Source organism: Heptranchias perlo, chromosome 28, assembly GCF_035084215.1.
Source record: "Heptranchias perlo isolate sHepPer1 chromosome 28, sHepPer1.hap1, whole genome shotgun sequence".
In the NCBI taxonomy this organism is placed as follows: Eukaryota; Metazoa; Chordata; class Chondrichthyes; order Hexanchiformes; family Hexanchidae; genus Heptranchias; species Heptranchias perlo.
The window spans coordinates 25,013,997-25,038,359 of record NC_090352.1 but is presented as its reverse complement, the minus strand read 5'-3'; the positions used below and the strand labels follow the sequence as shown (position 1 = coordinate 25,038,359).

General features: G+C 44.3%; 1 protein-coding gene across 2 annotated transcripts in view; it reads left to right on the top strand.

The window, feature by feature from the left end:
* Nucleotides 1–24,363, top strand: part of acaca (acetyl-CoA carboxylase alpha) — a 206,279-nt gene that overhangs the window by 160,435 nt on the left and 21,481 nt on the right. For both annotated transcript variants that reach the window (XM_068008235.1, XM_068008234.1), the window contains 4 exons: nt 2,635–2,731; nt 6,350–6,485; nt 8,092–8,269; nt 12,079–12,191. In XM_068008235.1, coding sequence (XP_067864336.1) covers nt 2,635–2,731; nt 6,350–6,485; nt 8,092–8,269; nt 12,079–12,191 — 524 coding nt within the window. The remainder of the gene's footprint in view (nt 1–2,634; nt 2,732–6,349; nt 6,486–8,091; nt 8,270–12,078; nt 12,192–24,363) is intronic.

Below are 24,363 nucleotides of genomic sequence, written 5' to 3'. Positions count from 1 at the left end.
GTGTGTGTTTGACAAATACTTAAATTGATTTTTCTGTGTAGTGACAAGGGATTTCGGCCCGTTGTCTGGTTTAGAACATTGTTTTGAATGATTGTCAGGATCTTGTCAGTGCTTTCTTTACAAGATCATTTTGGTAATTTTATATTGAGAATACCCCGTTGCTGTTGAGTGGTTTGATATTTGCACAAATGAAAGTGAATATATTACGCACGAGTGACCAAGTCATGAGTATGCTGTGTCCAGTCAGGACCTTGAGGTGTATCAATATCCCATCATACTGGCGCCTGTGGAGAGTCTATCTTACTCAGTAAATAACCTGGTAGCCACAGGCTCTACTGTTCATACAGTGACAGGGACTTGAAAAAGTCTGCATTTTAAGTACATAAAAGATTTTAGTTTGTAAATATTTCCTTTTCAAACTTAAGTTTTAAGTCTAGGTGACTGACTTCTATGGGAAGTACCTAAAGCTTTGAGGTTATGTCCTCCATTGCCACAGGGCATTGTTGAGGCTCATCGTGTCAAGTTATAGTATCACTTTTTTATTGCATTCATTGTTCTTTTTTTCCCCCTCTGCCCTGCTCTTGTAGTCTGTCACCTGTATATGCCCTCATTTTTCTGCTCTATTAAACAGCCTATTGCCATTTACAATACAGAGAACGGCTTCAGTAGAAGTTCTGCTGTAATATTGTAACTCCAGGTACAGTGAAATTTGCCCTGTTTTACATTGTGGGGTAGATTCCACAGCACCAGCTGGAACGTACAACTGTGCTACTATTCTGTGAAATGCCTTGGGGCACTTTGTACATTAAAACTGCTATATAAATGTAAGTTGCTGTTGATTGCACATGTAGATTTGTTTGAAATTGTAGATCACAACTTTGGATGTAGTGTATGGGAAAAATCCATATAGATCTTATTTGGAGAGCGATGAAAAAACTGCATCGCTACCCTGAACTGAGCACTTTACTGCACCAAAGCCAGTAACAGCACTTGCATTCGCTGCCAGCAGAATTGCTGCCTCCGGAGTCATTAGGGTAAAGCACCTCTTCAGGTGATTCACAGCATTTGATAGAGGCAGCAGTAATAACTTGCATTATAGTGCCTCCTCGCTCACATTACAGCGCCTTCTCGCTCACGTTACAATATTTCTTCAGTCACGTTTCGGAGCTTATTTGCTCACATTAGAGCAGCTCCTCGCTTATGTTACAGCATCTCCGTGCTTAAGTTACATTGCTGCTGCCAAAGTTAGAACAGCTGTTGCCAGTAGTACTGTGCTGTAATGGGACACTTGATTCTACTACAGTTGTGAAGCGAAGATTGACTCTGAATGAGTTCGATATCAATATCTTCATTATGTCAGTATTTGTAGCTTGTGGATCTTGCTGAATTTGACCACTTTCTCTGTATTAAGCCAATCTATATTAAACTGGAATCTAGTTTATTGTAATAGCAGAAACTCTTGTTATAATAGATTACCCTAGCACTCTTATCCTGCTATATTCTAATACTCTATACTGCAATTTTAACATTGTGCAACAAAAGCAATGTCAGAAAACGTCAGTGCTGCAGTCAGTGGGTGGTGCATAATCTGAGTCGGGTTTCTGATGAAACTCACTGTACGATGGATGGATTTGCTAGTGTTCAATGACTAACTCAGCCCTGTAAGTGGTGTGGTGCAAAGGGAGCATCTTAACTGAGAATTTTACTCTCCTCAAAATGCTTTTTTTTTTTATAAAGAGTTTCCCTCACCCCCATTTTATGTGGAAATGCAGGATGGTTCTTTTTGGTCAGTCTGTGTCAGTTTGCAGGCTGGCTGTTCATCCATTTCACGCTTTGATGGTGGATGACATTCATGCAAGGGCACCACCTGGTTGTAATGCCAATAAATAATCTGCAGCTAATTACCAGCAAATGCTGTGTCCAAGTATATATTATAAGGTCTAATTGGCGGACATTTCCTGCTCACATTAGAATTGTCTCTATTAAGTAGACCTAAATTGGATGGACCATACCAAGGCCTGCTCCACAGGCGGTGTCAATGCCAAAGCCTTAAGCACTGTTGGAAGTAAGTGCTTTCCCCACCTCTTCTCCCTGGTTCAATGCATTGCTACTTCTCTCTCCTCCTTCAAAAACCTTCTCAAAACATATCACTTTCATACACCTCCCCTAACTCTTCTCCCTTTACTGCTTGTTGTTTGTTTCTGCCTTTGTGATGTGCTTTGGGATATTTTATTATGTTAAAGGCACTATATAAATGCAAGTTGTTGTTTAGTCTGGGAAAGGCCTGAAGGTGAATGCTGACCGTGATTGGCCTTCAAAACAGTCTCTCGTTTGAGAATCTCACTTTAGATTAGATGTTGGGCTTTTTTGCTCCAAATAAAATATTATTTGATTTTGGAAGTTAATATCAATGTGGCTTAATCTAAGGTGTATGTGATGAAAAGTTTATATTTTCTAGCTCATATAATGAAAGGACTTGCATAAAAATACAAAATCATTTAAAAACATTACACAGCTGTACCTGGCAGCCATTTTGCCAAACATCTCTGGATCACCTGGATAGGTTTTTTTTTCATATTTGAAACAAAGTGTATCAAATGAGACTGAAGCCATTTCTTTCCCTGCCTATTTCAGATTGGGAGGAATACCTGTAGGAGTGGTTGCTGTGGAAACCAGGACGGTAGAGTTATCAATCCCGGCAGACCCTGCAAACCTGGATTCGGAAGCGAAGGTAGGCCTTGCTGAGCTCTGCACAGTGTATTCATGGAGAACCGCAGGATTTTAACTTGGGGTTTTCCTCGGGCTGAAGCTCTGTTATATTACAGATTTTATGTCGATGAGATGATGCAAAAACTGCAGTATAATTGGGAAGGATAGTTGCTGAAATGACTAAGCATCTTATTTTAACAAGCAGAGTGCAACCACCTTGAGGTGATAGCGCTTCACAAACAGTGGAGAGCAGAAATTAATGATGGCAGAGAGCTGACTGCCTCTTCGGGACTCTGCAGACATTAAAAATGTAACCAGCTTTGGATCAGAGATCAATACAAAGGTGGCATTATAACTCAAGTGCTGGCTGCACGTCGCCCCTAGCAGGTTCTAGTCTCAGACAGGTACCTGCACCATGACACCATCACTCGATTTATAAAGAAAGAACTTGCATTTATATAATACCTTTCATGACTTCAGGATGTTCCAAAGCGATTTACAGCCAATAAAGTACTTTTGAAGAGTAGTCAGTGTTGTAATGTAAGGAAACGCAACAGGTAATTTGCACACAGCCATGTCCGACAAACAGCAATGAGATAATGACAAGATAATGGCCTAGAAATTGGCTCACGCCTTACTTTGGGCACAAACCCAGCAGCAAACGGGAACTGAAGAGCAAGAGGACCACGCAAAATTGATCCTCTTGCATCATCAGGACTTGTGCCCCATGAGGCATTGCGTCAATCATGAAGATGATGAATATTGGACGCCATCACCAGACCCACCATGATTCGGGGGTGGGGAAATTGGGAGAGGGGCGAGCAGTGGCTAGTAGCGACCCGCAGTTTTAACATGGATCCAGAAGGAGCATTCCTGCCCCTTTAGGCTCCATATTCAGGTAAGAAAAAAATTTTACTTGCCTTTTTGTTGGCAGCCTCCAGCTGTGTCTTTTATGGACCGCTGGTTTGGCTGCTTTGCGCCTGAGACAATAACATACGCTGTGCTTGCTACGCTCAGGTGCCAAACAATTCAGGGATGGGACCTGAAATAATCATCAGGCCCTCAATTTGCAACGGCAATGGATCTAACTCATGTTTCAGGCAGGATATTTAAACGACCAGCACAGAATGTCCTCCTGCATTCTGCACACCATATTGGAGCCCTCTGCATCGATTTTGGCCTGAGAAGCGGGCGCTGCGTGATCTAATTTCTAGGCAATTCTGTTTTAGTGATGTTTGTTGACGGATAAATATTGGCCATAACACCGGGAGAACCCCTCTACTCTTCTTCAAATAGTAATGTGGGATCTTTTACATCCACCTGAGGGCAGACGGGGGTTCCAACAGTGCCGCGCGCTCTCAGTACTGTACTGAAGTGTCAGCCTGGATTATGTGCTTACATCTCTGGAGTGGGTCATGAACACACGACCTTCTGACTCAGAGACAGAATGCTACCATTGAGCCAAGGCTGACACACTGTTAGCTGTAAAAGGAATTGGTACCAGTGTCCTGGCTTTCGCTTTTGCTCCCAATGCAATTCCATGATGCTTTGTGAAGTAATATCAGTTTTCAATAGTAAGAAGAGTGAATCTGGATCTATTTCATTCCGAAACTTTGACATTGCTGTGAAGATCTTTCCAATTCACAGCAACACTAACTTGCAGTAAGGCCCAGCCGGATTCTGGAATCAGTATGAGATTCCATGGAGCAGATGGTCTCACACCACTTGGGTTTAACAGTCCACGCTGTCTAAAAAATTAAACCTTAAACTAGATATGTGCAGAGCTTGCTCCTAGCCAGAATAATAACAGTTCTTGGCTACAAATGGCTTCAGTGCCCCTGGGTAATCTGGGGGGAAATTGCCTCGGATTCTTGCTCCTGATCCCTATTCAGTGACTCCTGTTGGAAGTGCATGTGTGTGAACGTCGGGTGAGAACAGGATTGGCTGGGCTGTGATGCCCCTCACAATCAAATAGCTAGCCAACTCTCACCATCAAGACTCACACGTGAATACTAGTCACTTGTGTGAGGTATCAGAGGGCAACCGACATTTGGGGAAGTGTTCCCCAGCAAGGTTTTGATGCCTTTGGGGAGGGGGGAGAAGATCATCAGGAGATAATTAGTGACTGGCAGTGAGGACGAATTATATTTTTATGGAGATCCACAATTAAAAGGGTTCAGTTAACAGCAACAACCAACATTTCTGTGGCGCTAGAGAGAAAAGTCTTGGAGCACTTTACAGGTGATTGAGGGAGCGGTTGTGGGAGCAGCTTAGCACAATTGCAGAGACTTTTGAAAGGGAGGGCGGTGACACGGTGGATATGTTGAGAGGGAGTTCCAGACGGACATCGTATGTGAAGAAGCAGCTGGCGATGATGGAACAGAGGGAATGGGGACTGAGCAGTAAACTGATGTTGGAGAAGCAGAATGTTAAAAACAAAAATAGCAGCAGCTGAAAAAAGTGTAAAGACAGGATATCATGGGGTGGTCTGTTTCCCTAGTAATTTCCGTGGGGGGGTTCTCCCAAGGTACGCCATAACTTTGGCGGAAAATCTGCAGAATCCTCGCAGAAATGGCATGAACAAAATTCTACCCCCTTGCTTTATTTATGAAGGCAGGATGTATAATAATCTATAAGCTAATCTCTTTCCCCCCCCCCCCCCCCCAATTGTACAAGTTACTGGTCAGATTCTGAAAGTGTGTCTATCATTTGTAACAGTACTCACAGATTTTCTTTATTTGGACTAAATGGCCGTGAAAATGAAAAATTGTTTAAAAAAAAAAGAAACAATTTCCTAGGGGGTTTCATTCTTCCAGGAGCTTGCTAGTTAACACACTTACATAAAATTTAATTTTTACACAGTAGTTATTTTAAGTCACCCAGCTGTAGCCCTTTGGTACCTCGCCCAAGGAGTCAATCTACATGTGTGGACCTAGGCAGTGGGTGTTGGCAAGCTATCTACCATGAGACAGACACATCACTGCTCAGCCTGATTCTGTCCTCGTCCAACGCCATGCACTTTCCGATGGGAGTCATTGGACAGCATCGGGAACCCCAGCTGATTTTCCATTTGTGGCTACAGTAGCTGAGATTGGGTAGCGTATAAGCATTTATTTTTTAAAATGGCCATCCTGAATTCTCCAAAATGTTGAGAGCCATGTGCTACATTCCAGTTCATGACTGCCATTTCTCCACCTAGCAGGGCTGGCACTGAGCATTTTAAAGTTTGCCGTTTGGTTTGTTTTATTTTTATTAGAGGATATGATTTCCTCCATTTTGCTCATCAAATTGTTTCATCCCAAACAAGAGAGCTGGGCACCTGCTCTGAGTGATCTGCCAAAGTTACTTTGAACCACCTTCTCAGTATAAGAATGGTCCATTGTTCGGTAACCACCTGGACTATGTTAGGAAATTTAACCTGTGAGGGACTGCAAACAGTTGCAGCCATGAGCACTTTTTCTTAGTGTATGTACCCCCAGAACCATGCACTACCACACATTTATTTATGTATTTTTTTCTTCTTACTAATTTTCACCCATTCCTTCCCTTCTCCCTTTCCTCACTTTGTTTAAGCGTGGGGCCTTCCCCTTTTTAACATGTGGTTCCTGGTCATTAATATGTTTGTGGTCTGTGTGAACAGATAATCCAGCAAGCCGGTCAAGTGTGGTTCCCTGACTCTGCCTTCAAAACCGCTCAAGCCATTAAGGACCTGAACCGAGAAGGACTTCCACTGATGGTGTTTGCCAATTGGCGAGGTTTTTCTGGTGGGATGAAAGGTAAAGAGATAAAATAAATAAAAATGTTTCCAAGTTTGTTTGTAGCAAGGAGCTTTGCCCTGCCTGCATTTTACTGCAGCAGGGAGGGTAACTATTCCAGGCATTGAGTATTCCTTGACCACTGTCAATACCATTTGGAGGTCACCCAAGGTTGAATGCTGTGCCACCATGAAGCACTCCACCTAGTGGTTGAACGAAGAACAGACAAAACTAATCTCAGCTGACTGACAAATTCGAGTGACAGGCCATTTGTAATCTTGAATTTGAGAAGTCAGTGCTGTAATCTGCAGGGTCGTGAGGCAACGTAGTCTCCCGTAAGACCTTTGACAGGGTATTCCACACTCTTCGCAGTAAGAGTCCGTGGGTTATTTTTGAATTGTGACTCAATCATTTTTAAAGTTGTTTTCAGTAATGGTGGTGCATTGCTTTTTGAACAAGTCCACAATCACTTAAAATTTGAAATTGCTGTCACTGGTGTGTTCAGTGGCTGCAGTGTATTTGCAGCTCATCCTAAGCTGTTACAGCAGCACTCTGAGTTCGACACAAATTTTGTCAGTGCGCCATGGAAAGATCAATCAGTTACAAAGAATTTTCATAGCTTCAACAGACATTATATTCTCCCCATTTCTGTTGTTTTAGTTTTTCATATTTTGTTTAAACCGTAAGTGCGGATTATACAAGGGAAAGGAGCATTTTTTAAAAAAAACAAAGAAATGTTAATGTGCATCTTTGTTGCTATTTAATCTTTGCAAGAAGTATTCTGCTGGTGAGACTTCTCCTTGATGAGGAATCCTGAGGATGAGACTCCTACTTCAAATGTTTAATAAATCATAATATTTTTAAATGCTTCAAAAACAATTTTGTGGAACCATGTTTTATACTTCGGAACGTGCGGCAGCTTCTTAACCCCCCCGGGAATCTGACGACGGTGCCTCTTTAAGACGCCTTTTACAATCTCAGCAAATAAAACATCAACTGTGCAAGGGTCCACTCTGTGAAACTGTTTGTCCCAGTAACTCCATTCACTTACAAGGAGAAATGTGCACATGCAGTTTATTCCTTGGCACCGCTTTGATTATTCATGCGGGGGGGGGGGGGGGGGGGGGGGAGGGGGGAGAGGTGGAAGCAGAGGAAGAAAATAAACAATTACACCATTCTCCAGTGCACACACACGGCAAGGAGCCAATTGGATGGTGGGTAGAACATCTCAGAAATCGTGTGTAATGAGTAGGAAAAGATTAGACGCAGTTCTTGCTATGCTGAAAATTGACATTAGCGAAAACTCTTTACTAGACGACCTAGGAGGTCCAATTCAAGTTGGATAAAAAGCACATCCAGATACGTTTGGATTGGCCTTCTGCACATTTTTATGTGGCTGGAAAGATTATCAAGATAATGCAAAATTAAATTATAAAACTCGCTGAATATTTAGTTGGGGTGTATCCATATGCTAGGGTTTAGTTAGGCAGGCCAGCAGTGACCCACGACAGTAAGAAATCAGGCGTGAAATTTACCAGAAATTAACACCAGGGTCGTTGTCTCAGCATGAGTGGTTTGATAGGATGTGAATCCCTGTGAAATTAACCACTCTCTTCTTCCCCTCCAGACATGTATGATCAAGTGCTAAAGTTTGGTGCGTACATCATCGATGGGTTGCGAGAGTACAGGCAGCCCATGCTTGTGTACATCCCCCCGCAAGCAGAGCTGAGAGGTGGCTCGTGGGTAGTGATTGACCCCACCATCAACCCCAGGCACATGGAGATGTATGCAGACAAGGAGAGCAGGTATGGAAATCAAGTCAGCGCTGCTCACACTGGCCGTTAACCCTTTGTATACTCACCAGCCCTTTGCATTTTTTCACTCAAAACAGATGGACTGTGTCATTCACCAGTTAGGATGGCACAGGCATGGGGTTTGTGAAATAATTTCTAAACAACACGCACTCATTTAAATGTCTCCAAACGTGATTAAAACCCACCGTGTATAACAAATGAAGATGGAGGAGTGGAAAAATTACAAAACTATCCCGGTTCCCTAACATTAGTCAGGAGTTCACAGGAGGCTAATGGCTGTTTATACTGACCTGGATTTAGCTCAATTTTATCCCTGTGTCACAAAATTATTGCTGCTGATTGGTTGAAATCCAATAAATGAACAGTCTTATTCTTGCGAGTTAAGGGACCGTTTTTATTTGATGCAGGACCACCTAAAATATGAACCGATTTTCCGCTCACACAAAGAATGGGCAACATATTGGAGGGATCTAAACGACTGTACCTCAGCATGAGTCAGCACTGCATGGAGGGGAGGGGAAGGGATGGGGTTGAGTATAGAGTCCTCATTTATTTCACCAATTCTGTGAATGTTCTTTGGTGAGTTGCATGTTTCCATTCCTCGTTGGAAATTTACTTCAAATCCATATTTGCAGATGTCCTGTGAAAGGAAAGCTAAATGTAATCTGACTGCTGAGAAATTCCTGAGAATGAACTGATTCAGTTTGGCTTCACACATAATGGGCTCGATTTTAGGATCGTGTTTCTGGCGGGTTCCCAGCGGGGGGGCCCCGAAAATCCCGATCTCCGGTCACGTGACCGGATCGTGACGAAATCCCGGCCACTTCCGGGTACCGCGCTGACGTGCGGGGCTGCGCGCGCAAGCCCCGCTGGTGGGAATCCCGCAGGCAATTAAAGCCAGCGGGGTTCCACTTGAGAGTACTTACCTTGCTCGTTGTGGTCAGTTAATGAGCTGAAGCAGCTGTCAAAAGAGGAAGTGTGGGATTTTCGGTTCAAGGCAGTGAGTTTCCCACACTGGGGGAAACAGTCTCCCTCCAACCAGGCGTGTTGCAGCCAGCAGCCTGTGGCAGGTGCCAAGGTGCGCTCCACGGGGGAGAGCCCTCACCCACGCAGGAGGCCACCGCGTCACATAGGGCAACCCCTGCCCTCCACCACCCCCCGCCAAGCCAGAGGACAGACCGACACGAAACCGCAGCCCCAGTCCGAGGAACCACACACCTACCCTGCACAACCCCTCAGACCAACACCTGCCAGTTGGGTGGTGTGTGGAGACCCTCGGAGGACGAAGAGCATGACCAGCACCAGCAGCCTCGCAGTCCACGCCGTCCGCCGCAGAGACGTGGATCCCCCCAACACGGTGTTGTTGCACGCCCACCTGCACAGCAGGAGGGAGGGCTACCGCAGAGAGAGACGCGTCGCAGAGGGCACTACCCTCGCCACAGGGTCCACAGACCGAGGCGCAGCTCCCCGGACCTCTCCGAGCAGCAGTGCACAGGGAGGCGCAGATTCGCTCGACATGTAGTCGTGGAGATCTGCAGCCTCTTTCATGCCGAGCTGCTCCTGGCTGGCCCCAGCACCAACTGCTTCCCTGTCGCTGGCAAAGTCACCACTGCCCTCCACACCTTCTCCTCCGCATCCTTCCAGGATGCAGCTGGCTACACCGCCGATGTCTCTCAGTCGTCTGCGTGGACGAGCCCTGCAAATACACCTGCACCTACTCTGCAGTAACACGATGGGTGGCATCAGTGGTGGGTCCTCATAGTGATACCCAGGAGCGGGCATTATTGGACACAACGGACAGGATTCGCGGAGACATGGCAGTGGTGGTGTCAGTATAATGTGTGCTGTTTGTTGCTCTGAAATTCAATATGGGTAACACCCATGACAAACCCTCAGACACCCTTGTGCACCCCCTTCATGCTGACGAGACGTTTGCCTTACGCTGCCTACTGCACATATGTGATGCATGCCCTGTGGCTGCAGCACAGGTGGTGGCAGGTTGAGTGAGGCTGGCCGTGAGGGAGATGCACGAGAGGGCGAGTATGGGATGGAGCAATGAGATTGTATGAGGATTGGGTTGCGTGTTAGTGGCAGGGTGAGTACTGGCGAGGTGAGTAGGTGGAGGTAAGATGAGGATGGGGTGTGAGTGGGTATGAAGGGTGATGTGACAGAATAGTGTTGGCGGTGCCGAAGGAGATGTGGGGTGGGGGCAGTGTTGTGGCAGACGGAGTGTAGGGGAAAGACTTCGTGTTCTCACTGCGGCCGACCTACTGCGGCCTTTGCAGCGCCTCCTGCACTGTATGCAGGTGGGCGATATGTTGGTGGCGCAGGTGACCCCCTCTGCCACCTCGAGCCAGGCCTTCTTGGTGGCAGAGGCAGGCCGCTTCCTCCCGCCCGCCGGGGGGAAGATCTGTGTCCTCCCCCTCCTCCTCACCCCATCTGATGATACCTGGGGTGAGGCATCATTAAACTGGGAGCAGCCTTCCCCCTGGGCTGCTCCATGCTGCAATTTGTCCCATTGGTTGCAGCATCTGTCAGTGGAGGACTGCCCCTTTAACTAGAGAGCCTCCAGCTGACAGATCGTACTGCGCATGCGCAGCCTGACCGACGCGCAGGCCAGCGCCGTGGACCCCGGAGGAGCAGGTAATTGATTCCTATTAGTGGGTTGCCTGCTACGATCGCGTGGGCAACCCACTAATTTCGCCGAGCGTGTTGACCACGCTCCCGGAGGACCACCCGCTGGGAACCCGCAGGCCTGCTAAATTCGGGCCCAATGTCTCTACACATAATTTCTCTACACATAGTGAAGGATGCTGAACTTGTTTACATCATGCATCTATCACAATATATAAAATATATATGGGTTAAATGTCACTGTTTTTTGTCTTTACATGTTTTTATAAGTTATTTTCTCCCCCTGTATTAGGTTGTCCATTGCCTAGTTCCCTAACCAAGGTTGTGGGTGACCTGTTCCCAGTTTGGCCAACCCCCTCCCCATTTTATATTCTTAATACATCTGCTGGAAAGTATCTGCAAGAGGAGTTAGTGGCACATTCTGTAATTCATTTATTTTGTTTCCTCCTGGCCTTGTTTTTGCTTCTGCCTCGTGGCATGACAGAGACTGGCCACTGGTGTTTAGAGTCAGGGGCACTAAACCCACTTGCCAGGCTGATTCACCTTCTGATTTGTTGTTTTCTTCCCTCCCTTCCCTGTATGGGAACACCTTTTGCCCTGCTCCCCCCTCTCATCCTCCAGCTGTGATAACTATGGTCACAATACGGCGCTGCCATATAATAGCAGTGTCTCCCATATTGTGCTTTACAAGGACAGATATTTTTCTGCCATTTCACCCCGTCAGTACAGAATGTTTCTTGGCAGCGTTAAACCTAGGCCTGGCTTTTCACCATCACCAAACACAAACACTTTCTGTCCATTTCTAACACCGTCTCTCATTCTCTGTGCAATGAATATTGTGAGAACTGCAGAGCTTTGCCTGTGATCACGGTTTGGCCTAGTCGAACTAATCATTCTTTTAATCTTGTGGAATAAAATATCTGCCTGGTTCTCAAGACATACAGAAAGGTTCTTAGAAAAGGAAATCAAAACATATCACCCCTGCCTCCTCTTTCCCCCCCCCCCCCCCCCACCACACACACACCCCGAGCACAGAGCTGAGAGTAAGTTCTTATTTATTCTGAGGTCCAGACTGTGTTTGTATTTTTTAAAATGCTGTGACTTTAATTTATGCCTTGAATAATTGCATGGTTAATTAGCCTGTAAATGGGTTTTGCTCATTACAGAGGTGGCGTACTGGAGCCAGAGGGGACAGTAGAGATCAAATTCCGGAAGAAAGACTTGGTGAAAACGATGCGGCGGGTGGACCCTGTGTATATGAGTCTGGCCAAGCGTTTGGGTACGTGCAGTTTAATTTCTATCCGTGCCCCCCCCCCCGAAGCTTCATATGGATTAATGCTTGAACCTGTGGAGAGCCTTAATATGGATGGCTGGTCTCGTATTTAAATGCATTCCTTTGATTCATTAATACTCTGTAGCTTTTATTTATTTATTATTTTAAATCAGTTTTCTCACAGTTTAATTTGATTACAGCCATCAGGTGACAGGCCTCAGGCTCAACTTGAGGAGCTCATTTGTGAGATTGTGATCTGTATGATCTACCGTCATGGTTACCAAATCTAAATTAACAAGCAATTAATTTTTTTCTACTCCCCAATTAATTTACTTTCCTTCACCTCTTTAGAGCCTTCCATGCCTTTAGAGCACCACTGGCCTGGCCAAGAGGTTAGAAGGGTGTCCAACAATGCAGCTGTTGAGCTCTAGGAGATCTGGGAGTGAATCCTGAAGTGTCCCTTTCTGATTCTTCGCTCCCTTTTCATGTGGAAGTGCCCGGCCTCCTCCCGCTGCTTCCCCTGACAGCGTGGTCAAGATCAGGAGCTCCCCCGGAGCCTCAGCCAGTGAGTCATTGAGCCATGTAGACCAGGAAGGCCCCAGGTATAAGCCCCCAAATTTCTCCTAAATTAGTAGATCTTCACTAGGATTGTAGTGACTGTGATACAATTAGCCTCCACATTACATAGAATTTACAGCACAGAAACAGGCCATGTGTCCCAACTGATCCCTGCTGGTGCTTATGCTTCACACGAGCTTCCTCACACCCTTTTTCATCTAACCCCATCAGCATATCCTTCTATTCCTTTCTCGTGTTTATCTAGCTTCCCCTTAAATGCATCTATGCTAGTCGCCTCAACTACTCCAAGGGAACCAAGGAACTAGTGAGAAGGAGGAATTAAAGGAAATTAGTATCAGTAAAAAAATAGTGCTGGAGAAATTAATAGGATTGAAAGCCGATAAATCCCCAGGGCCTGATGATCTGCATCCCAGAGTACTAAAAGAGGTAGCCATGGAAATAGTGGATGCATTAGTTGTCATCTTCCAAAATTCTATAGATTATGGAACAGTTCCTGCATATTGGAGGGTGGCAAATGTAACCCCACTACATAAAAAAGGAGGGAGAGAGAAAACAGGGAACTATAGACCGGTTAGCCTAACATCAGTAGTAGGGCAAATGCTAGAGTCTATTATAAAAGATGTGATAACAGGACACTTAGAAAATATCAATGGGATTAGACAAAGTCAACATGGATTTATGAAAGGGAAATCCTGCTTGACAAACCTACTGGAGTTTTTTGAGGATGTAACTGGTAGAATAGATGAGGGAGAACCAGTGGATGTGGTTTATTTGAATTTTCAGAAGGCCTTTGATAAAGTTCCACATAAGAGGTCAGTGTGCAAAATTAAAGCACATGGGATTGGTGGTAATATACTGGCATGGATTGAAAATTGGTTAACAGATAGGAAACAGAGAGTTGGAATAAATGGGTCTTTTTCGGGGTGGCAGGCAGTGACTAGTGGGGTGCCACAGGGATCAGTGCTTGGGCCCCAGCTATTCACAATATATATCAATGATTTGGATGAGGGAACCAAATGTAATATTTCCAAGTTTGCTCACGACACAAAACTAGGTGGGATCGTGAGTTGTGCGGAGGATGCAAAGACACTTCAAGGCGATTTAGACAAGTTGAATGAGTGGGCAAATACATGGCAGATGCAGTATAATGTGGATAAATGTGAAGTTATCCACTTCGGAAGGAAAAGCAGAAAGGCAGAGTATATTTAAATGGTGATAGATTGGGAAATGTTGATGTACAAAGGCACCTGGGTGTTCTTGTGCACCAGTCACTGAAAGCAAACATGCAAGTGCAGCAAGTAGGATGTCTTACTGCAGTTATACAGGGCCTTGGTGAGACCACACCTGGGGTATTGTGTGCAGTTTTGGTCTCCTTACCTAAGAAAGGATATACTTGCCATAGTGGGAGTGCAGCGAAGGTTCACCAGACTGATTCCTGGGATGGCAGGATAGTCGTATGAGGAGAGATTGGGTCGACTAGGCCTGTGTTCACTCCAGTTTAGAAGAATGAGAGGGGATCTCATTGACACGTATAAAATCCTGACAGGGTTAGACAGACTGGATGCGGGGAGGATGTTTCCCCTGGCTGGGGGGGGTCCAGAACGAGGGGTCACAGTCTCAGGATACAGGGTAGGACATTTAGGACTGAGATGAGGAGAAATTTCTTCACTCAGAGGGTGGTAAACCTGTGGAATTCTCTACCACAGAAGGCTGTGGAGGCCAAGTCATTAAATATATTTAAGAAGGAGCTAGATAGATTTCTAGACACAAAAAGCATCAAGGGGTATGGGGAGAGAGTGGGAATATGGTATTGAGATAGGGGATCAGCCATGTTCATATTGAATGGCGGAGCAGGCTCGAAGGGCCGAATGGCCTATTCTTGCTCCTATTTTCTATGTTTCTATATTACTCCTGGGGGGTAGCAAGTTCCACATTCTAACCACTCTCTGGGTAAAGAACTTTCTCCTGAATCCCCTATGTGGAATTCTAATAATTTAAGCTCTGAAATCAGGTGATTATAGATCACTTACGTGTGTGGAATCTCCTAGTAAAGCACTTTTGTGAAATCCTATTCTATAGGAGATCCAACAAGCAGTTACATTTTAAAACAACATGATAAAGAAGCTGTTTGCACAATGCAGTGGAGAATTGATGGGGTTGTTGTTTTTCTGTTTATTTATTTTGCACACATAGCAAAAGGAAAATGCTTCAAAAAATGATAGCTGTCCTTTCAAACCACTTGAGCTTTAAGTAAGCAAAAGAGCTTGTCACTTTGAACAACTTATTTCTGAAGAGCCTTAAAAGCATTAGCTGTTGATAAAGACCTCAGTTGGATGAGTCATAATTGCGCTCAACAAAGAATTTGATTGTTAAAAACCTTGCCTAATGGAAGGAGAGCAACTATTGCAGCCCCGCAGAAGCCCTCTCACACAAAGAATTGCATAATTTTGCTTTTATGGCTAATTTAAAATGTTTTCAACCTCCTGGTTATTCTGGATCACTGGCCTTTGATGTTTACCTCACTCCATTTGCCACAATCAAGCAGTTAGGCCAAGGTTCCTGCTGACTCGAGCAGAAGCTGTGTCGGCTCCATTTGTCTTTCACCACACACTTCAGGCTTACTGATTATTAAAGAGAATTTCCGAACCATTTAACCCCTTGAAAGACTGAGTGAAATGGTGTCTGTTGCAGGTCAGCTTGCAGAACACTACATGGGTAACTTGGTACCAACATAGAGATGATCAGGGATACACTGCATGGGGGAGGCAATAGGACAAGAAGTTTCGTCCCACTCGGGACCAAGATGAATAATTCACTGGCTCAGGATTTCAAAGCCTGCTACTCTAGCAAAGTTCAATTTGGGCTTGGTTCTCCCACATTTCATTTAAGCAACACATCAAAAATGGATTAATTGGCCATTTGATGCAGGTGGCATCTTGTATTTGTGTTTGTCTGCATAACAACAGTGGCTACTCTTCATTGGATGTGAAACATGAGAAGATGCTATACAAATGCAAGTTCTTTTAGTTTGCATCATGCTGTATTTGGGCCTGGATTTGGAGTTAGTTCTCCCTAATTACAAATGGTATTTCCACTCATTACACTGAGCAAAGCCTGCTTTTTTCAGCACCTTCAATAATTCTCCTTTTAGATTAGTGGGAATTCCAGTGGCTCTATGCCCATCTTCTTCTGGCAAACCCACCAGCACAGGCTACTACAGGGGCCTAGAGCCAGAGGTCCTTTCGTTCACTGCCAATAAGTTTATTGAAGATAGTTAATTAAAATGGAGCGTTACAATTGGCTGGCCAGTGGGCATCAACTCTCAGGAGTGTCCCACACTCTTTGAAAGCAATTTGAATATTTGAACAGTACTTCACGCATTCTTAAGGGAACACTTCAGTCTGAGCCAGCTACTAATGACTTTAGTGTGGGAATGCTGGAATGGGGAACCTCAACATGGTGATGAAAACGTTGAGCTCTTCAGCTTTCTGTCCTCTCTGGTGCAAGTCCAGAAGTTCCTATACCATAGCCACGAACAGCTAAAGCTGCTGGAAGGACAATATTTTGAATGTGAACATGGTTTTGGGCTCAGGCTAGAATGGAAGCCCTTTCTCCATCCTGCTAACTGTGTTTTTCTCTATTTTGTTTGTTGGTTAGATTGCTGAAAGGAAAAGGTAACTCTTCAGTGACCGCGAGGTGGTTGTTCACCAAGTTCCTTCATGTTAAATTAAAATTGGTGTTTACGCCTGATCAGGCAGTGCATAGGCCAGTCACGTAGGCCAAGGTTCTCAGCCGAGTTAGCTGATATCAGCTGGAGCGATGCTAGGGACACTATAATTGACCATGGCGTCCCTTAGTCAATGGGGGAACAATCAGCCAGGGCTCCCATTCCTGATCGCTATATTGTAATGTCCATAGTCGAATATTCTCCTCGCACATGAAGAATGTCCACTTGGGTGAAGTGCCAAACAGTGATCTGCTTCAAGAGGGGAGAAAAACTGACTGAACAAAAATAACATGGAATTTTTTTTTTAAAAGTTAGTTTTTAGATTTAATGAAGCCTTCCTTCCGAAGCTCCCTCGGTGGAGTTTGGAGGCATGGGGAACTGACTTAAAGTGACAGTCTCCAAGGAAAAATGCACAACAACATTTTTTTGTCTGGGGAGAGAAATTTTTTTTTGTCTGGTATGTCATTTTCATTACTGGAACATAAAGTGTGAGTGAGATAGTGATTCATTTTAATATCATTTACATCATTGTGTTATGTTTCCAAACAGAAAAACATTGTCAAAACACTTCTTTGTGCAACAAGGTCCCTTTTAAAAAAAAATTTGTACCCAGAAGAGGTCTAAAAGCCCTTTTTTTTGTTCCGGTCTTGGCAGCGCAACCTTTGTGCACTGTTCTCGTTCATTTAAATTAATCGTCAGGTGCCAACCTGTGTAGACCTGCTGAGCTCCACTGTGCAACACGGCGACCTGACTGCAGAAGGCTGCCCCCACGTGGGAGCCCTCCCCACGTCTAGCTTGCATGACAAGGCATTTGATCCGATTGCAGATTTGTAGATCTATAATTTTATGGATCTATGTTGCCTGCAAGTCAGGCTATTTAAATTTTGGATTCAGCCGACAGAGGGAAAATCATATGTCTGCAGTCAGCTGTCCTACTGTAATGTAAAAGTGCATTTTTATCTCCATAAAAGTTGCCCCTTCCTCACTGGGAGGAGGGGGAGTCATTTTGACTTTGACTGGTAGTGTAAAATGGGCGATGTTGGATCAGCTGCCCGTTCGACATCTCTCCTGATTATCATTTCCATTGACTTCACTTGTCCAAAATCCAGTGCTGTTTTAATCCTTCACTCTTGTTTTGGAACATTTCTGCAGCTCAATCTTTCTCATTTGTCCTTGTGTTGCACACCATCATCTTTTTACAATATATTTGATTGCTCTTCTTTTTATTTCTGTTTCTGTTTCTGTTTCTTGCTTTGTTTTTGTTGGCTCTTAATAGCATATGGTCTGGTCAGAATGATGCAAGTTAATAACAATTTTATACGCCTGTTTAATTGGCTGGCATATCGAATAGCATGAAAATGTGCAGTCATATAGTTCAGAATCACTTGTGTCATTTTGCTATTAGGATTATTTCAATATTTATATTTATTTAGGCAGATAAAGTTTTAGCAAAACCCTGTATACTTGGAAATAAATGCACGGACACATTTTAGCAGAAAAATGGAAAGTCCTGTCGACTTGACCTTTAACCCTTTGGAAAGCATTCACAAGGGAAATTTAGCCGTCTCTGAAGGAGCTCGGATCAATCAATGGCTGATTATGTTCTCATTCTGTGCTGGATTGATCTTTTACTGAACAGGCCTTTGACTGCTTCAAGAGGCAACCCGAGATGGGCTTTGACAGGATTGGTTGTGACAGGGATCAATCTGAATCCTGCTAAGTGGTATGAAAGGCAGGCACCCCAAAGATCTGAGAAAGTTACTGAGATTCATTGGGATGCACTTGTGATGGTGAATTTGCTCTTTCCAAAGAAGCCTTTTTGTTTTTCTCTAACTGTAACAGAGAACCAATATCAGAATTCAGTGGGACAACCGAGAAATCAGCGGATGCAGCCCTTGAACATTTGCAGTCAGTTGGAAACAAGAGAATGATTTCTTTATGTGGTAATGAGGGTGGCAAAAAAAGAAAGTGGTAGGGCAGATCAATACAGGAATGACAGATTAGAACAGACACTTCATTTAAGACAAAAAAACATAAAGAAAACCACTCCTGTTTAATATGGTACCTTATCAGAATTTGCATCACAATTTTCTACTACTTTTTAAAATTGCACTTGTGAAATATTGTGTGTGTCATAAAAGAAAAATAATGATTGAAAGGACATGCCTGTCACATGAGAGACGGCCACGTAGCAGACAATTGCAAAACACAGCCGTCCTAACGGATGTCACGATTACCTAGCCAAGTGCGCCTCAGTTTGAGACTGGTATAAACGCCATGGTAACATATTGAGCATTATCCCTATGAAAGCTCACTTCTTTGTCAAATGCTTCATGCTGGTATGAGATCTATACGAGTTAAAAAGGGTGGCCTAGTCAGACGCCTGAGCTGCCTCCAGGCAACAGAGAATGCCAGCATAAGTCTGGACATTTACTTGTTTCTCTGCACTGATATGGTCCGAGGGCAAAGGCTGTGGTCCTGGAACTCAAGGGTGAGGGGCATATCTTCGACTTCCGTCCAAAATGAGCGCAGAGTCAGTGGAGCAGCTCTGCCACCCGACCATTCGTTGAGACCTGAGCTATTTTGGAGGCCTAGCTGCCCCACTGCAGCTTGCCAGTTCTGGAATGGTAGAAAATTGGCCGGCTCCCATGCTGAGCTGGCCTACTGAGGCTGGGAGGGGAAAAAAGAGACAATCTGGGGGTGGGGGCACCTCACTTGGGCCAGCAGCGAGCTGAATTTTTTTTTTGTGGGCCCTAGGAGGAGCAAGAATGGGCATGGCGTAGCTCCTTTATCCACCAGATTTTTTGCGGAGTGAAGCCTTGCACGAGACATGGGGGTGAAATTGGGCTGCAACGATAGCGTGAAACAAGTGATAGCAAATCAGCAGACCATTTGACACCCCATCCGGTTTTCTTTTCCCTTGAAATCAGTGAAAAAGCGAATCGAAAGTCAGGCATGTGTAAAACGTGCTGCTGATTGACTATCGCTCATTTTGAGCTATCGCTGAAGACAAATTTCATCCCCATTGTGTTTTATTGCACAGATTCTTCTGTGTGTGTTCATTTCCTTTTCTTCATAGATATAACTACATAATATTTCTTTTGTTATTTCTATTGTATTTTTAAAAAATTATTCGTTCATGGGATGTGGACATCGCTGGCAAGGCCAGCGTTTATTGCCCATCCCTAATTGCCCTTGAGAAGGTGGTGGTGAGCCGCTGCCTTGAACCGCTGCAGTCCGTGTGGTGAAGGTTCTCCCGCAGTGCTTATTAGGTAGGGAGTTCCAGGATTTTGACCCAACGGCGATATATTTCCAAGTCTAATTGGTGTGTGACTTGGAGGGGAACGTGCAGGTGGTGTTGTTCCCATGTGCCTGCTGCCCTTGTCCTTCTAGGTGGTAGAGGTCGTGGGTTTGGGAGGTGCAGTCGAAGATGCCTTGGCGTGTTGCTGGAGTGCATCCTGGGATGGTACACACTGCAGCCACAGTGCGCCAGTGGTGAAGAGTGAATGTTTAGGGTGGTGGATGGGGTACCAATCAAGTGGGCTGCTTTGTCCTGGATGGTGTCGAGCTTCTTGAGTGTTGTTGGAGCTGCGCTCATCACACTCATCACACAGGAGTATTCCATCACACTCCTGACTTGTGCCTTGTAGATGGTAGAAAGGCTTTGGGGAGTCAGGAAGTGAGTCACTCGCCGCAGAATACCCAGCCTCTGACCTGCTCTTGTAGCCACCGTATTTATGTGGCTGGTCCAGTTAAGTTTCTGGTCAATGGTGACCCCCAGGATGTTGATGGTGGGGGATTCGGCGATAGTAATGCTGTTGAATGTCAAGGGGAGGTGGTTAGACTCTCTCTTGTTGGGGATGGTCATTGCCTGGTACTTGTCTGGCGCGAATGTTACTTGTTACTTATCAGCCCAAGCCTGGATGTTGTCCAGGTCTTGCTGCATCCGGGCACGGACTGTATTTATCTTCATTCTCATTTTAAGGTATCACTGTACCATTTGTAGGGGCAACGTTTTTTCTTTCTTTTATCTTTTACTCTAGATCATTTTGAATTCACGTTTGACTACTCTCATGAGTGCAACCTCGCTCCCCATCTCCCAGAGAGTATTTTCCCTCACCCTAATATCTGTGTAGAAATTCCTAGCATGTCTGGGAAAGGAACAGAGAACCCTTTATTTAACAATTGGTTTTATCCAGTACTTTTACCAGATATTCATCTTTTTTGGAAGGCAACAGAATAGTAGCAGTAGCATAACATTTTATAGTCGTTGTTGAGCATAGCCATGTTGTTATGCAGAAAAAATACATAAGGAACTCCTGTGGTAAGCTAAGATTTTCCTTAAATAGTGGTTCATTTTCTTTTTCACACCATCCACAGAAGCTATCTAGCTTGACTGATCTTTTTAAGAGGTTTCAGACAAACCCACTTTGAAGGCGACATACAGATTCCCTTTGAAGACATCAGGTAGACTCTCCCAATTTGAAAAAAAATCAGCCTGGTATATACTTTGATTGGGACCAAGCAGAATTTAAATAACTGCCTGTGAAATTCAAAGAACTGCCAATCTAACACATTTAAACAAATCACACAGAATGGCTGTTTGAATTGTTGGAATTGAATGGGATGGCCGCCCCCCCCTGCCTTCAGACAAACCAACTAATGGTTGCAACAAAGTATCAAGTTGAGGTGGGGGGGGGTGGGAGAAATTGGACCTCATTGCTCCTTTTTTCCGGGTGGAAAACGGGGGCAAAAGGGACCAATTTTGCAGTACTATGTCACGTGCCCCAAGGACGGCTGAAAGATTTCTGACTCCATATCAGGTCGGACAGTTTTTCAGGCACCCTTAACAGCCGCCTAATACAGGATTTGGCCCCTTGCGTATATGTTGATAAGGGGCCAAACGCCAGTCCGGAAATTCATCAGTCCTGAGCAGGCACTCATGATTATCCACCAGTGGGTGTCCCTACGTTTATAGTAGATACAGCACAGGAGGATGCCATTTGGCCCATCATGCCTATGCCAGCTCTTTGAAAGAGCTATCCCATTAGTCCCATTTCCCTGCTCTTTCCCCATAGCCCTGTAAAATTTTTTCCCTTCAAGTATTTATCTAATTCCCTTTTGAAAGTTACTATTGAATCTGCTTCCGCCACCCTTTCAGGCAGTGCGTTCCAGACCATTACAACTCGCTGTGTAAATATGGCGAGTAATGGAGGTTCCTCTGTACCATATGTTGTGAAAATGGGAGATACAAACCAGATTTGTAAAACTTGTCAATACTAAATGCTACAAAGTAACCTTGAGCAGATTGTATGTATCACAAAATATAACTGTTGGCTTGTGAAATTTATTATAAAGCTGTAGGATAATCTTGAAGTGCCAATGATTTTTAGACATCTGTCTTTTTTTTGACGAATCTTGGTAATTGTTTCAAAACCTCATCAGCCTTTTGGAAACAAACACCAGCCTCAAACCCAGATTGCCAGGTTCCTGCCACGGGTGTTTTTTCATTGAAATCCTTAAATGGCCAGGAGCATTCAATTGTACTTCATCTATAACAAGGGGTTTTAGTTTATCAAATACTCTGTAGAACCAATTAATGAGCTGCGAGTAAAAGAACTTGCATTTAGATAGCACCTTTCATGTTCTCAGGATTTCCCAGAGTGCTTCATAGCCAATTAATTACTTTAGAAGTATAGTCATGTTGTAATGTAGGCAAATGTGCCAGCTAATTTGATCACAGCTAGTTCTCAAATAGAAATGAGAAAATGACCAGATAACTATTTTAGGGATGTTGGTTGAGGAATAAATATTGGCCAGGACAACTCCCCTGCTCTTTTTCAAATAGTGCCGTGGAATTTTTGACATCCACCTGAATAGGCAGACATTTTAACATCTCATCTGAATGTCTTAGTATGGCATTAAAGCATCAGCCTAGATTATGTGCTCAAGTCTCTAGAATAAGGCTTGAACCCACAATCTTTTGACTCCGGGATAAGGGTGCTACCACTGAGCTAAGGATGACACTGTGTTTCTTTTCCTCAAGTTGCTTTTATATTGAATTAGTGGGGTGATAGAACCCCTAACTCTTGATTGCAAGTCTGGAGCAGTGGCAACCCCAGTGTAAACATGCTGGTTTTGCTAAGGCCAGCTGCAGAGCTAGTTTTTGTTTTAAAAAAATAACTGGTCCTCCCAGTGGTTGGCTGTAGCAATTCCAGCGAGCTTAGTCTGAGGTAGCTGCCACTTGCACAATACTCACCTGTTGCAACCCTGGCACCCCACTAACCCCAATATAAACAGAGCTTTTTTTGGCTGTTTGTTACTAGCTTGCTTTACCTTCTTGTATTGAGATACTGTTCCTGTTGAAACAAAAAAAACTAAATCCAGTTCCAAGTGGGCATGGACCCACAGCTTAAAAAACACTGCCACTAATTCATCAGTAATTTTCAGTGTTCCTCAGAAAATTCACAGACTGAATGGTGTGGGTAATGGAAGAATTTACACTGGTGCAGCAGGGATGCTCTTCTGAGGTTGGTACTGAGACGCATTTGGGCAGAGTAGAGCGAGCTTTACTCTGCATCTTAACTGTGCTATACCATATCAGGGAGTGCTTGATGTGGATATCGGGTGCTTTAAATGGGGAAGTATTCAATCTTCAATCATCTGACAGCTTGATGAGCACAAAAACTTCACTGGGTTGGGGGGAAAGCAAGGATTTTTGCAGATGCATGAATAGTGTAGGCTGGGACAGGCAAATGTGTTATCTGAAGTCCAAATTGATTGAAACTGTTCATATCCGGATAAATCTCATTTGATCAAATGAAACCCTGTAAGGATTGGGAACTGACTTTGGAGACCATCCGCAAGCAGAACCCTCATGGGAGAGACTTAAGTGTTTTCCACACCGCTGAAATAATCGGAGGTAAGGATTGATCGTGAAATCTGAACTTCATTATTGTAAATCAGAAGCAGTATAAGGAAACTTGCCTCAAGTACATCTCATGCAGGTCCTGATTGAGACCCACTCTGGCACATTGACAGTATAACCGACAGTAGACTTTTTTGTCCTTTGTCTTTTGAGGGAACAGCTTCACTCTTTTTGCTATCTAACTCTGTCGGTTTGGCCAAGATCAGGAAACGCACTAGGTGGGAAATCGGAGCACAAGTTTGTGCTTTGGAACTTCGTGACGTGGTATCTCACTATAGACCCTCGCCGGCACAACTTATTTTTGTTTTTTTCCTACCACTTTGTTATTTTCAAGGCTCATTTACACTGTGATACTTGTATTAGATGTAGCTCCTAAAGCAGTATAAACTAGTGGCTTTGTGGATTAACTGCACCTGCCCCACGTAGCATTAAATTACCAACACAACGCATGCATTGAGAGTCCTTTCTTCCAGAAAGGAACAGTAGGGAAGCATCAGCCATTCACACCAAACTGACTCGAATCCCCCTCACGGTATAGCCCATCGTTGAGGGCAAGTGGTCAGGTTTGTTTTTACATGGATACAGAGTCAAAGCTGACACTGTGAAACAATGACAGACTCAGATAAGTCACTTTGTCCTGCACACACGTACCAAAGCTGGTTGATTCTGTTGCATTTCCCTAAAAATTAAACTTTTTTTCTTTTTTCCCTACTCTATCATCATCCTCTCCTGGAGGTATTAACTTGAGACATCATTCCATGGGTGCCAGCTGTTCTCTTGTACCTCGCTCAGTGGCTAGTAGTCATGTCATCGCTCAGTGGCTAGTCATCATGTATGAATTTATACAGCAAGTGTGGCAGGCTGTTCACCAGTAAAGGTCATAACACCTAATCCTGCCCTCACCCAATATCCATTGAAGGATTTGCTACAGAAGTAAATCAGGT